Source organism: Malus sylvestris, chromosome 4 (assembly GCF_916048215.2).
Source record: "Malus sylvestris chromosome 4, drMalSylv7.2, whole genome shotgun sequence".
NCBI classification, from domain to species: domain Eukaryota; kingdom Viridiplantae; phylum Streptophyta; class Magnoliopsida; order Rosales; family Rosaceae; genus Malus; species Malus sylvestris.
In genome coordinates, this window is record NC_062263.1 from 23,495,079 (window position 1) to 23,509,020 (window position 13,942).

At 40.5% G+C, this 13,942-nt stretch overlaps 1 protein-coding gene across 1 annotated transcript; it reads right to left on the minus strand.

Annotated features, from left to right (window-relative positions):
• Window positions 1-814: 814 nt before the first annotated feature.
• Window positions 815-10,929, minus strand: LOC126619130 (putative receptor like protein 25). Its single transcript, XM_050287406.1, has 3 exons — window positions 10,336-10,929; window positions 1,366-2,478; window positions 815-1,255 (listed from the first exon to the last, which is right to left on the minus strand). The coding sequence occupies exon 2, from the start codon at window positions 2,266-2,268 to the stop codon at window positions 1,411-1,413; it is 858 nt and encodes a 285-aa protein (XP_050143363.1). The 5' UTR covers window positions 2,269-2,478; window positions 10,336-10,929; the 3' UTR covers window positions 815-1,255; window positions 1,366-1,410.
• Between the last annotated feature and the right edge of the window lie 3,013 nt (window positions 10,930-13,942).

A 13,942-nucleotide genomic window follows, 5' to 3' on the forward strand; every position in this document is an offset into this window, starting at 1 on the left:
CGTGTTCTCCCGTGCCCTCCTGTTTTGTGTGGTCACAGTTAAGCCACGTCAACATTTTCTATATATTTTTTTATAGAGATAATAAGACAAAAATGAAAAGTAATAGAAAATGTTGACGTGGCATAACCATGACAACACAGGGCATGAGAGGGCACGGGAACAAGCAGGGCATACAATCCTTGTCTATGTTCAACAAACAAGGAAAGGAATCTTTTGTCTGATTGTTTCCAAGTTTTAAACCGGCTTTAATTTGAAATGCTATTGCAGGGCCGACCTGGATAGCAGACCCCTCAAATTCTTTTAATTTTTTAGTGAGAGAAATATTCAATGTAGTTTTGGGCTCAAAAATTTTAAACGTACATTACAGGCGCTTCAACGATCACTTTGCGAAGATGTTGGGGAAATCTTCAACCAAAAACATTCAAGCTTCAACTTGAAGATATAAGAAAAAAGAAGAATTCTGCCTTTTTCTTTTCTAGCATGCGCAATTCTAACCCCTTTGATTCATTGCTTAGACATGAAAGGAACATCATCACTTGTGAAAATAGCAAAAAGCGAAGAATGGCATCTTATTCATTCCAGTATATTATAGATTGTTTAGGATTGAGCATAGACCGTTTTATCTCCAAAACTCAACATCCTCTCATACAGTAGCATGAAATTTGTGGACATTTATATATGTACACGCTTTCATTTCGATGTTGGGACGGGTGCGATCCAGTTAATTTGTGGCCAGAAACCAGAAAAGGTCATCAATTTAGAGGAAGCAAAAGCAAAGTCTAATTAATTCAATTGTGATGAACAATCACCAAGGTGTACTAATTTAACAGTCATCATTTGGCATAAATTTTTAGTTTTTACAGAAGCTGAAGGAAACTGTGGAGGAGCTGTCTTTCCATATCTTTCTCAATCAAAGCAAATTGAGCGATAATATATAAACAGAACTTGACCAGTGCACGAAAAACAGAGCAAACATTTAAAATCAAAGACTCTGTACAAACACACAAAAGAAAAGAGATAATTTTCTCACAAACCAAAGCCAAAACAAGGGAGAACAAACAAAAGAAGCATACAACAACAACAACAAAGCATTTTCCCACTAAATGGGGTCGGCTATATGAATCCTAGAATGTCATTACGGTCGATTCTAGGATATAAGATATAATGCATCCATGTCCTTGTTGACTCTTGATCTCGGCTGATTTCGATATTCATAGAAAGCAAACTAGACAGGGTAGAAACGAGGGTGCAAAACCTGTACAAAACAAAACCAACAGATATAAGATATAAAATAACTTCCAAACCTAATTACAACACAAGTTATAAATCAAAATATGAAACCATATTTTATTTGTTGGATCTTACCCTAGGCACAACATGGAGTCCAGCAGCTTGCTCCTCATAAACATTTCAACGTCTCCACCTCTGATTTATGTGAACATGTCTTCGATGAGGACCAATTCTTTCTTCAAGCTGAGGGAGTATCCTCACAATGATTTTATACATAGACCTGTAATACCATTTACTCCATCTCTTGAAAAACACAAGTGACCCAACAGCAACTGCAAAGCCAAATACAAATCCAATTTCGACTCTAATAAGATCCCAATCAATCTCATCTGTAGAATTTGGATGGCTTCCATTTAATGTTGGTGGTGGTAACAGCCCTGCTTTATAATCCACCGTTAGCGGAGGCCCCCATAATCCTTTGTTCCCTGTAAATGAGTAGTTTAGAAATGTTGAAATTTGAGTACCAGCTGGGATCTTGCCGACAAGTTGATTATTCGAGAGATTCAGGACTGCAAGGAAACTAAGGTTTGCCAGCTGTTGTGGGATTTGCCCGCTCAACTTGTTCTGTGACAGGTCCAAGGACTCGAGTTGTCGCATGTTACCAAATGACGATGGGATTTCACCTGTGAAAGCATTGCTCGACAAGTTGAGAAAATATAAAGATTTCAAAGCTCCCACTTCCTTGGGAATTGACCCACTGAAATTGTTGCATGAGAAGTCAATCAAGGTCAAGACAGATAGAATCTTTGCCAGATCCCTCTTTAAACCTTTGCTTGTAATCGTTATACCAGGCTCATAAGAAATAGCAGGCCGATAAGTAATTACAACCGTTTTGTCATCAGGGGATGCAACACACGTCCTAGGTCCAAACAATTCCCCTCTACAAGTTCCCGCTCTACCAGAATATTTCCTTCTTTTATAAGGGATTCTAGAAGCCCTGACTGTCGACGAGAAACCAATATCTCTGCCATCCTTCATTACTTGCCATGTTGTCAGAGAGAATCCTTGTACTTCACCATTGAAATTGTTGTAAGCTAAGTCTAGGATTTGAAGAACCCGCCAGGTGGCATTGGTCTTCACTGCTGGACATCCAATGCCTCCATAGAAATTGTTGGACCGCAAAGCAAAGAACGATCAAGGTGGAGATGTTCTTCAACAAGCATGGGAAGGTGTCTGTTATCTGATTCTCTGCAAAGTTTAAAAATATTAACCTTCTGCACCTGGCTAGAGACTTTGGAAATGGACCTTCAATCTGATTTTGGCTGAGGTCTAGAGCTTCTAATGACTCAGGAAATTCAAGATTGACATTGAGTGTCATGAGTGTGCTCATTGCAGCCAAGCACTGAGGAATCTCACCACTCAGAGAATTATTGGACAAATCAAGAACGATAAGACCACTTGCATTGCATATTGATAATGGAATACTAGAACTGAAATGATTGTCCGAGTAATCCAGATAATCGATATTTGGTGGGACAAATGAAATTGGCCCCTTAAGCTGGTTTGAATGAAGGTCAAGCCTAGACACATGAGATGTGGAGTTGATGAAAGGACCTTCGAGACTTTCCAAGGCATTATAAGAAACATCTAGGTAATCAAGAGAATCAAGCTTCCATATCCAATTGGGTAGCTGGCCTTCAATTTGGTTTTTCGAAAGGTCCAATTTTTTTAAATAGGTTTGATTTCTCAAGAAAACTGGGAATGTTCTCAACTTGTTGGAATCTAAACTGAAATTAGCAATTCGAGGAAATGAAGAGTACGAGGAATTGCTGCCATTGTATAAAACCAGCAAGCTATTGTGCGAAAGATGAATCTCCGTCAGATATGGCAGCTGATGAGGACCATTAAAAGGAAAGGCGCTGAAATTATTTGAAGAAAGAGTGAGGGTTTGAAGCGCTCGAAAATTAAAGATAGACACGGGTACTGGTCCTTCCAAATAGTTGAAACTCAAATCAATCAAAGTAACTAAACTAGAAGAGATGTTAAAAATTTCAGGGAGTTGCCCAGAGAAATTATTATGGGAAAGATCTAAGTAGGGTAACAAGTCAAAACACGCCAAAACTAAAAATAGGATTCACGCTCAAGTCAGCAAAGGGTTTACAAATGTATCGTATCACAAGCAATGCAAGCACTCTGTCAAATTTGTAAACCAAGCATTGTTGATTGATTGGTTGCTGAGTGGAAAAAGCTTGAGAATTGGGCTGAAGTTCTTTGGCTCAGGTTTCTTCGTTCCCGCGATTAACCCCTCTCTGCGACTTCGAAACAAAACTCCATGAAGATTTTTTGTATGGACTCAATTGCTCCGCTGCCTCTTTCGGTGCTGAAGGACAATGGGTTTTGGTTTTAGGCTCAACGTCCTCAAGTCTGGCTTTCCACTTCATCACTCTCACTGTCAAGCTGCTGCTTCTCCTTCCAAGCTCTCTTTTACTTCTGCTGATGAGTACAATGTTCCTACTCAATTGAGGAAACACATTCTGGTCACACCAACCTTCAAAACCAAAAGCAAATCAGAACCAAAGGAGCCTTGTCGAAGCTCGAGAAAATCTTTTTCAGTTGCAAGTCATCAGTGCCTTGTACTTGTTTGACGAATTGCCCCAGTCAATCTGAAAGCTCTCTTCGCTACTAGCACCTCCTCCTGCCGGAAGCTTGATCTGGATCTGGTTGCTTAGTTGAGGTGCCTTGTACCTGCTCGACGAATTGCTCCAGAGAATCTGCCTTTTTTTTTTTTTTTTTTTTTTTTTCAGGGTGCCCAAGGTTATTCTGCGTTCAACCTTGCTTTATGGTGTTGACAACTCTAAACTGATTTATCATGGGCACAAATATCGTTTGTCCATGGGATTTTCTTGTATGGACGGTTATGCCGACAACCAATATGCCCCCCACTCAACCAATTCTGAAGGCAAGGACTTTTGCTTCTGTGGTTTCCATCCCAATTGAAGACGTCCATCTCAGCCAACTTCCAACTCCGGTTGTGCGTGGGGACAAAACATATGTCAAAATTAGCGAGGATCTATACCAAGAACAGTTGAAGTTGTTTCAAAATAATCTCCTTGGGCGTTTGCTCCTAAAAAAGGGTTCTACGCCAATGAAGACCGGTGCTCTAAAATCTTGCTTAGAAGATGCATGGCGCCCTACTGCACCATGGAACCTGGTTCCTATAGGTAAAGGTTATTTTGATATCCATTTCAGTAAGGAAGATGATATGCGACGGGCATGGGGTGGCGGTACGTGTACTCTTGCTACTGGTTTATTCAGGTTATCAAAATGTTTTAAACCAGGTGATGTTCTCCCTCAAACTCATGCTCAGGTATGGATCAAAATTTTTGGTTTGAGTCAGGAATATTGGCATCCTAGACACTTGATGGAAATTGCGAGAGGGGTCGGCACTCCCTTGCAACTAGATTCAGCTACAAGGGAAAGGCAATATGGTTATTATGCACGTATATTAGTTGATGTCAATCTTGCAGATGATTTACCTACATCTCTTATGGTTGAAAGAGAAAGCCATGGCTTCCCGGTTGAGGTGGTTTATGAAAATTTACCGCCCAAATGTAGTCACTGTGGTTTGATAGGGCACTTGGCTACTAGTTGCAGACAACTTAAACAGATGTCGAGAGGTCGTTCTCGTAGCCGGACGCGAAAAGGTGGTAACATGGGGGACAACAAAACCGGAGATCACTCTCGCAGTCAACTGCACATGGAATATCGTCCCAAAAAAGATACAACAATACCGGTTAATGTCTTTTGTGGGTCACATGCTTCTGAACCTCTTCAACAGGTTGATCAATTGTTGCCTGCAGGTATTGAGGCAGCGGATGATGGTAATGCTGAGCCCATTCTTCAGTCTCCTCTTGGAATAACGCCAACTGTTTCTGGTAATGTCATACCAGAGACTGACACCGCTGATACGCATATTAGTATTCAATCCCCTGGGATTTCGCATATTAGCAATTCTATGACCGGATCGCTGTCTCCAGATGGATCACATCCTCATAATGGTCTTTCTTATGGTCAGCATTTGGGCAACACCATTGTCCCAAATAATCTTGGCCCACATGATCTATGTGACGACTCTAGCACTCCTCCTGGCTTTGAACAGGTCGAGACGGTTGCTCAGAATAGTCAGCAGTTGGGCAACACAGACGTCCCAAATAATTTTGGCATGCAGGATCCTCATGACAACCATAACATTCCCCCTGGTTTTGAACATGTTGCGACATTAGCTAAGGATGTCATCGATATTGTCAATCACATAGAAGGCTGTGATATGGATGGTTTTACTCCTGTGTTATCTAATAGTCAACGGAAAAAACAAAAGCAGCTTGCCAATCTTAATCAACCCTCTGATAAACCATATCCAAGTAGGGTCCGAGGACTACCAGCCTGTTATAAATGAAGGTTCTCTTCTGGAATATTCGTGGCATTGGTAACGATGACTCTCGGATGGAGCTCTCTAACATCTGTCGGTTGCATCACCCGGATTTGGTTTGCATTGCGGAGCCCATGGTGACTTTTAATTCTATTTCAGCTGCTTATTGGGATTCTTTAACTCTATCTGCTCTTACTTTTAATTCTAGAGGAACTCTTGCTCCCAACCTTTGGTTACTAACATCTTCGGCTTGTGCAGACCCTTTAGTTATTTCTATCTCTGATCAACAGGTTACGGTTCGCTGTACTTTTGACCATATCCCAAGCCATTTCACATTTGTTTATGCAAGCACTTCACCTATCAAAAGAAGAGACTTGTGGGCTGATTTTATCTCTCTGCGCCCACAAACACAAGTTCCATGGATGGCTATTGGCGATTTCAACGCTATCCTGGGCGCCCACGAGCAGATGGGATGAGGCAGACCGTCCCAAGCTTCATGCGCTCAGTTTAGTAACATGTCTGACACTTGTAACTTTACCCACTTGAACACATCTGGGGCAGCCTTTACATGGTCTAATGGCTGGAGGTCACGTGGTCGCACTGAAAGAAGGTTAGATCGCTCCTTGTGTGATTTAAGCTAGTTTGATTCTTGGCCCTACTCTAACTGCATAGCATTGCCAAAGGTAGTCTCTGATCACAACCCCCTTATCTTCTCTGGTTCTAGAGTTTTGAGCAGTGGTCATCGTCCCTTCCGTTTTCAATCAATGTGGGTTCAACATCCATCTTTTCGAGAAACTGTAACTCATTGCTGGAGAAATACAGTTGTCTATGGTTGTCCTATGTTTATCATTCTGCAAAAATTGAAAGCTCTAAAAACCTGCTTGCGCCAATGGAATTTTTCGGTCTTTGGTGACGTCTATAATAGAGTGGCTAATGCTCGGCATAATCTTTCTATGATTCAACAAAGAATTTCAACTGAGGGTATAAATAATGATCTTTTCGAGGAGGAGATTGTCGCCAAGACTACAGTAATGGAGTCTCTTCAAATGCAGGAGGCTTTTTGGAAAGATAGAGCTCGTGTTAAGTGGTTAACTAAAGGGGATAGAAATTCTTCTTTCTTTCATGCCTATGCTCGTATTAAATCATCCAGCTCTCATATCAGTTGTATTCTTGATGGAAACAATCTTCTTACTGACCCGCTGGCAATTGAGAACCATATTGTTAATTTCTATCAGACTTTGTTCGGCTCTTCTTTCACCCCTTCAGGTATTGATGAGGTTTGTGAAGTCATCCACCCGATGGTCACATACTCTGAAAATGATCTCTTATCTGCATTACCTACTGATGAGGAAATTAAGGAGGCAGTTTTCTCATTAAGTGCTTCCAATGCGCCAGGGCCAGATAGTTTTCCAGGTTTTTTCTATCACCACTGTTGGGATATTGTCAACTTTGATGTTATTCAATTTGTGAAGCAATTCTTTCAATCAAATTGGTTATACCCCAATGCCAATAGTAATTTCTTAGTTTTGATTCCGAAGGTAGAAGACGTTATTTCCATGACTCATTTTAGACCTATTGCTTTGGCAAACTTTCTCTTTAAGATTATTCCCAAAATTTTGGCAGTTCGTCTTTCTCATGTTGTTCAACGCATTATTTCTCCGCATCAAGCTGCTTTCATACCTGGCCGACGTATCACAGATTGTATTGGCCTTGTTTCAGAATGTTTCAATGTGCTTGACAAAAAAACTCGTGGTGGCAATATGGGAGTCAAAGTTGATATAGCTAAGGCTTTTGATACTTTAGATTGGTCATTTCTATTGCGGGTGCTTACTAACTTTGGGTTCTCCACTTGTTTTATAGACTGGGTTTCTACCATCTTAAGATCTGCTAAATTGTCCATCCTAATTAATGGTTCCCCGCATGGTTTTTTCTCTTGTTCCCGAGGAGTGCGCCAAGGGGATCCTCTCTCTCCGTTACTTTTCTGTCTTGCTGAAGAGGCTTTATCAAGGGGCCTGAGTCGTCTTCAACTTGATGGGCTTACTAAGCCAACTTTTGCTCCAAGAGGTTGTATCTCTCCTTCTCACGTTCTCTATGCAGATGACTTATTCATTTTCTGTAGAAGTGATGGGGTCACTCTGCGTAATTTGCAAGGTTTCTTCGATAGATATAGTAGAGCCTCTGGTCAATTTATCAATAAGGCAAAAAGTACTTTCTACTTGGGCTCTACCTCAAGGCATCGCAAAGCTGTAGTTGAGAGTTACTTGGGTTTCAAAGAAGGCAAAGCACCTTTTGTCTACTTAGGAGTTCCAATCTTCTGTGGCAAGCCTAAAAGGAGTCATCTTCAAGCCTTGGCAGATAAAGCTAAAGCTAAGTTAACTGGTTGGAAGGGGAAACTTTTATCTATGGCAGGAAGAGTTCAACTCACTCAATCAGTTTTTCAAAGTATGCTCTTGCATAGCTTTTCTGTTTATAAGTGGCCTTCTTCCTTGCTAAGGCCTCTTTCAAGATGTGCTCGCAATTTTATATGGTCTGGTGACGTAACCTCCAAGAAGTCTGTTACCGTTTCTTGGCGTCAGATATGTGCTCCGAAGAATGAAGGGGGTTTGGGTTTGCGTGATCTTGGCTCTCTTAACACTACTGCTATCTTAAAGCTTGGATGGCTTATTATTACTACTGATTCCCCTTGGAGTATTTATCTTCGGGAACGTTTCAAGCTACATGGTCACCTATATTCTTGTAGTTATAAGCGATCTTCTATATGGCTTGGTATTAAATCCGTTCTTCATATCTTGTTTCAGAATTGTCGTTGGGTGATTGAAAATGGTTCTACTACTTCCCTTTGGGTTGATAAATGGCTGGATAAGCCTATTGTGGACGTCGTTGGTGCAACAGAGATTGCTCCTTCTTTATCTCGTACTAAGGTCTCAAATATTATTCGTTTGGAAAAATGGGTTATTCCTTCTATTTTTTCTTCTACTTTCCCAGACCTAACTAAAGATATTTTAGAAATGCCTCTTCCAATTGATGAGGATAAGGACGTTTTAATTTGGGAAGTTTCCACATCTGGTGTTTTTTCATTCTCCGATGGTTATGAAATTGTTCGTCATCGGTTTCCTGTTAAGAGTTGGGCTTCCATTATTTGGCGTCCTTTCATCCCACCTCGTTACTCTATTTTAGTTTGGAAGATTCTATTCAACAAGCTCCCAACGGAGGATCAACTTCAGCGCCGAGGCATCCCGCTGGCTCCAATATGCCAACTATGTCACAAGAACTCTGAATCTATTGACCACTTATTTTCTAGCTGTGAATTTGCACAATGTGCTTGGCGTTGGCTAGCTACCCAATTTGGCACTATTATTCCACCTACGGGCTCCCTCTCTGATCTATGGCTTGTTTTTCTGTCAAAGCGGTTTTCTCCACATCTTCGCAATGTCTGGCTAGCTTCAGGGTTTTTCTTACTAATGGCTATTTGGAAGATGCGTAATAAAGTGAAGTTTGAAGGCAAACCTCCCTCCTTCTCACGTCTTTGCCGCTCCACCTCGGCCTGGATTCGGCAGGTTGGAGCTCTCACCCCTGGCCATGTACGAGGCATTTTGGATAGGCAACTTTTAGTTTCTCTCGGAATATCACCTAACTCTTGTAAAGCTCCTTCTATTGTCCCTGTTCTTTGGCATCCCCCTCCTTTTTCTTGGGTTAAAGTGAATACTGATGGCCTTGCTAAAGGTAATACGGGTCCTGCGGCATGTGGCGGGGTTTTTCGTGACTCTGCAGGTTATTTTCTTGGTGGTTTCTCCCTAAGCTTGGGCCATCGTACTTCTTTCTATGCGGAGCTCCATGCTGTCATCCTTGCTGTCGAATTGGCCCACGCGCGGGGCTGGCAAAATTTATGGCTTGAAAGCGACTATTTTAGTGTAATATCATGTTTTGCTTCTGGATCTTTCTCTCCCCCTTGGTCACTCCAGACACGCTGGAACAATTGTACTCTCCATTTGCAGAACATGGTTATTACCTTTTAGGTTTATAGAGGGGTTTGGGCTTATGTCCGCCCAGTCTTTTCCTTGTATTTTCTTTTCCAAGAGGGATACGGTCTATGTCCCCCTCTTTTGTATTTCCTTTCTCAAAAGGGGTAAGGTGCATGTCCCCCCTTTTTGTATTTCTTTTCTCTTGTTCTATGAGGGGTTAGGTTTATGTCCCCCTGTCTAGGTGTATCTTCTTTTTTCTTATCAATAAATTTCCCTCGTACCGCCGGGGTTCTCCAAAAAAAAAAAAAAAAAAAAAAAAAAAAAAAAAAAAAAGTAGGTTAGCAAGGGAAGAGAAAACAGAGATGACGGAATGCTCCCCACCAGTTGATTGTCGTACAACCAGAGATTTACCAGATTAATAAGGTTTTCCCAGTGAATAGAACTAATTGGACCATTAAACATGTTTGATGACAGGTCCAGATCAACCAATTTCGTTAGGTTTCCGATTGACTTTGGGATTGATCCAGTGAAATTGCATTCGGAAAGGTCTAGTGTGGACAACATGTTGAGGTTGCCAATAGAGTCGTGCAATAACCCTGAAAAGTTTGTCTGGCTTAAAATCAAGGATCGAAGAGATCCATTCTTGGGAAAATCTGGCAAGGAAACATGAAGTTCCGTATTAGAGGAAAGGTCAAGAGTTTGAAGAGTAGGTACCTGAAAGATCTGCTTCCGAAATGTTCCACGTAACCCACAATCACGTAGACTCAAGGTAGTCAACTTTGAAAAATTGGCAAAGAACTCTGGAACCGGAGCAGAGATATTGTTTCCGGCCAAGTTCAACACCGTCAGGTTTGAAAAGTTGGAAAAGAATTCTAGAATCGGACCGGAGATGTGTTGGCTGCTAATGTCAAGACCAACAACACGCCCGTTGCTACTGCAAGTAACACCGAGCCAAGAACAACAGTCTGTACTTGAATCCCACGATACAAACTTGGAAGAAACCGGAGAACCATGATCATCAAACGTGAGGTTTTTCTTCAAATGGAGCAATGACAGTTGCTGGTCCTTGAGACACTGGCTATAGACTCCAGTTGTGACATTATGACAGATAGTGAAGAACAACAGGAGGACAATAGATTGTAAAGTTTTCATTTTTGCTAGCAGAGTAAGGAAAGCGTTTGATGAACAACTGAGGGATTGGTGTGGTGGCTTTAAATTATTTTTCGTCGCTGCAGATTTGGCTTCAAGTCTTGGTCTATTTCTTCTTTTTACTTTAATCCCACTTTTTATCCCATTGAAGCCATGGTCTTCGTCTATTTCTTCTTTATACTGTGATTAGTGAATGCGACTGCACACACTTTTTATCCCTTTGAAGTCTTGGTCTTGATCTATTTCTTCTTTTTACTGTGATTAATGAATGAGACTGCACTCACGTTTTGTCCCTTTGGAGTCTTTTTGACTTGCAGATTTTGAAGTCTTGCGTCTTTTTCTTTTTCTTTTAACTGTAACCAGTAATATTAGAACATTGCAGAAATGAATTAGACAATGATGTGCCTTTAATGTCGTGGATAAATCTTCCACGGGATAATTTTTGTTGGCTTGACTTGCTTCCTTTGAAGTCTTTCCCCCATCTTTCCGATGGAGTAGGTGTGAACTGAGATAGGTGTAGGTGTAAGTAAATTATGCAACGGAAAAACTTATTCACAATTATCAACTTAACCACTTACCTGTAGAAGACATCGTCTCAGAGAACTAGGATTAATAACTGAAGTTCTTCTGCAACTCTACACTACCGAAAGCAAGGCTCGCTCAATGGGACTTGAGTTTTCTGTAAACTTGCGTGTTCTGTGAGAGAGCAGGGACCTCAGTTTTATACTTCATACGATGGAATTCAATCAGGATCCCTCCCATTAAGTGATCCTTATCAAAGAGTAGCCTTATCACCGTGAAACACTTATGCATTATATCAGCTAGAAGTGTTCTAGTCTTACCGAGAATGTATCTGACTTGAATCTCCAAAGAAATACAACTCCTGATAAGTCTACCACAAGTGTCAATCCTAATCTCCTTATCATTCCAAATGTCTTTAATCAAATCACAAAGTGTTTGCTCTCATATAGAACTTACATTCTCCCACTAGAGCAAATACTTTGTCAACTTGTATAGTTTATACTTAATATGGAATGAATCTGAATTGGCCATGAGATTAGTCTTTGACATTTTCTCGATTTACCAGTCTCTGTCATTAACAAGTATTCATGAGAACTATAGGGCAACACACTCAACTTTCAAAGAGTACCGTCCCCATAATTACTTACAATGAAACTAACCAACACATGAGACTCCAACAAGATATAAAAATAATGTAAGACATGACTGGATATGTATTTGTAATATGTCAAACATTTGGTCCCCTTCAGGATTGAAAGCAATCCCAATGCTTCTGAACGAAGCCCTTAGGTTGTTTTTCCTTCATGATAATTCAAGATCATTAATCATCATGCATAAAAACATTCATGCATTATCATAACTATATGCTGTATACTTTTTGGGAACTTTAACAACCTTACAACATTTTTCTTTATTAGCTAAGAAGCCTTTATTATTAATACTCGAATACAATTTCCAGAACATGAACTGCAACTGAAGAAAACTAACATTTAAAATGAACCTGATATGCAGCTCCCACTGATTTCCTGCATCAGTTTGCTCCCACTGGTTTCCTGCATGAGTTTGCTGCATCAAAATCACCCATTACCCCTATGCTTTGCTGACATGCTTCTTGAAAACCGCTATGATAACTGCCTTATTCAATGGATGAACAATCATTGAATTAGTCTCCAATTACTCAATCTTGACCAAACTAGCTACCACCTTTTCTCGAGAAATGAGATACTTCATATCCAAGTTCCTTGTTGCATTTTACCTTTTATTATTCTAAGTGAAAAATATAGCTACTCTGTCGTCAAATAAATCTGTATAGGTCTCAAGATTGAGTCTACCTCTTGTAGTCCTGTTATGAAATTCTTCAACCAAATGGCTAGATTCACAGTTTCACAATAGGACAAGTATTCTGCAAACATAGTTTGAAGCAACCACAGTCTGTTATTTTACACTCTTCCAAGATACTGCTCCACATGCCATTAAGATCACACAACCCCATGTTGATTTCATATCATCTGGACAACCCGCAAAATCTAAGTCATTGTAACCTTCTAAAATGATGTTTTATGTCCTTATGTAGACTAACATATGATCTTTGGTCCTATGTCATTCTGTAGACTAACGTATGATCTTTTAGTTCTCTAAAGATATCTCTACACTCTTTGCTGCATTCTAGTAAGCCTCTCCAGCACTGGATTGGAACCTACCAAGCACCGAAATGGTGAAGGCTAAATCAGGCCTTGTGCACACTTGTGCATACAACAAACTCCCAACCCAGGATGCATATTGCTTATCTTCCATCATCTTCCTCTCCAAGTCTGTTTTGGGACACTACAGTTCGATCAATATATCACCCTTTGATATGGGCATTTCTGTAGTCTCACATGAAGACATATTAAATCCTTTTTATGTATGCTCTTTGTGGAAAACCCAACAGCCCTCTTATTCTCTCACTTTTGATCTGAATCCCTTGGACATAAGTGTCATCTCTGAGGTCTTTCATCTCGAAGTGTCTTTGCAAGAAAACTTTAGTTTCATCCAACAAACTATGACTATTTGTGGTGAGCAATATATCATCCACATAAAGAACTAGAATGATAAAATTGCTCCCACAGAATCTCAAATAAACACAATTTATCTGATGGGTTCTCTATGAAACCTTCTTTTACAACTCGATGAAATTTTAGGTACCATTGTCTTGATGTCTGCTGTAATCCAATTGTCTATTTTTGGACTCGAGATGACTTGTTTGAAAATCCCAGGATCACAAAACTCTGATAAATTAAAATCTGTCTCTACCAAATACACAAAATATGATGAGAATGTTGACTTTCTTACCCTATCTGATTTCCTCAAAACAGTGGAACATTACCGACTGCCAAAACTGTTGACTCCAGTCGGTGGTTACTGCCATTCACGGCTGCTTCATCTTCATCCACGTGTCCTTGCTGATTTCCTGCATGCGGTTCACCGTCTAACAACACCTCAATTTCAGTGTCATGCTTCAGTTCATTGCCACTTGAAACTCTTTCCTCCACGTGCCTTGTATGATGACGAATTTGCTGCTCACCATGCAACAACACATCATTTTTGCCATGCTGAAAATAGCAATCATCATAGCCCTCATCTTCTTCCACTTGACTTGGAAGTTCAACCA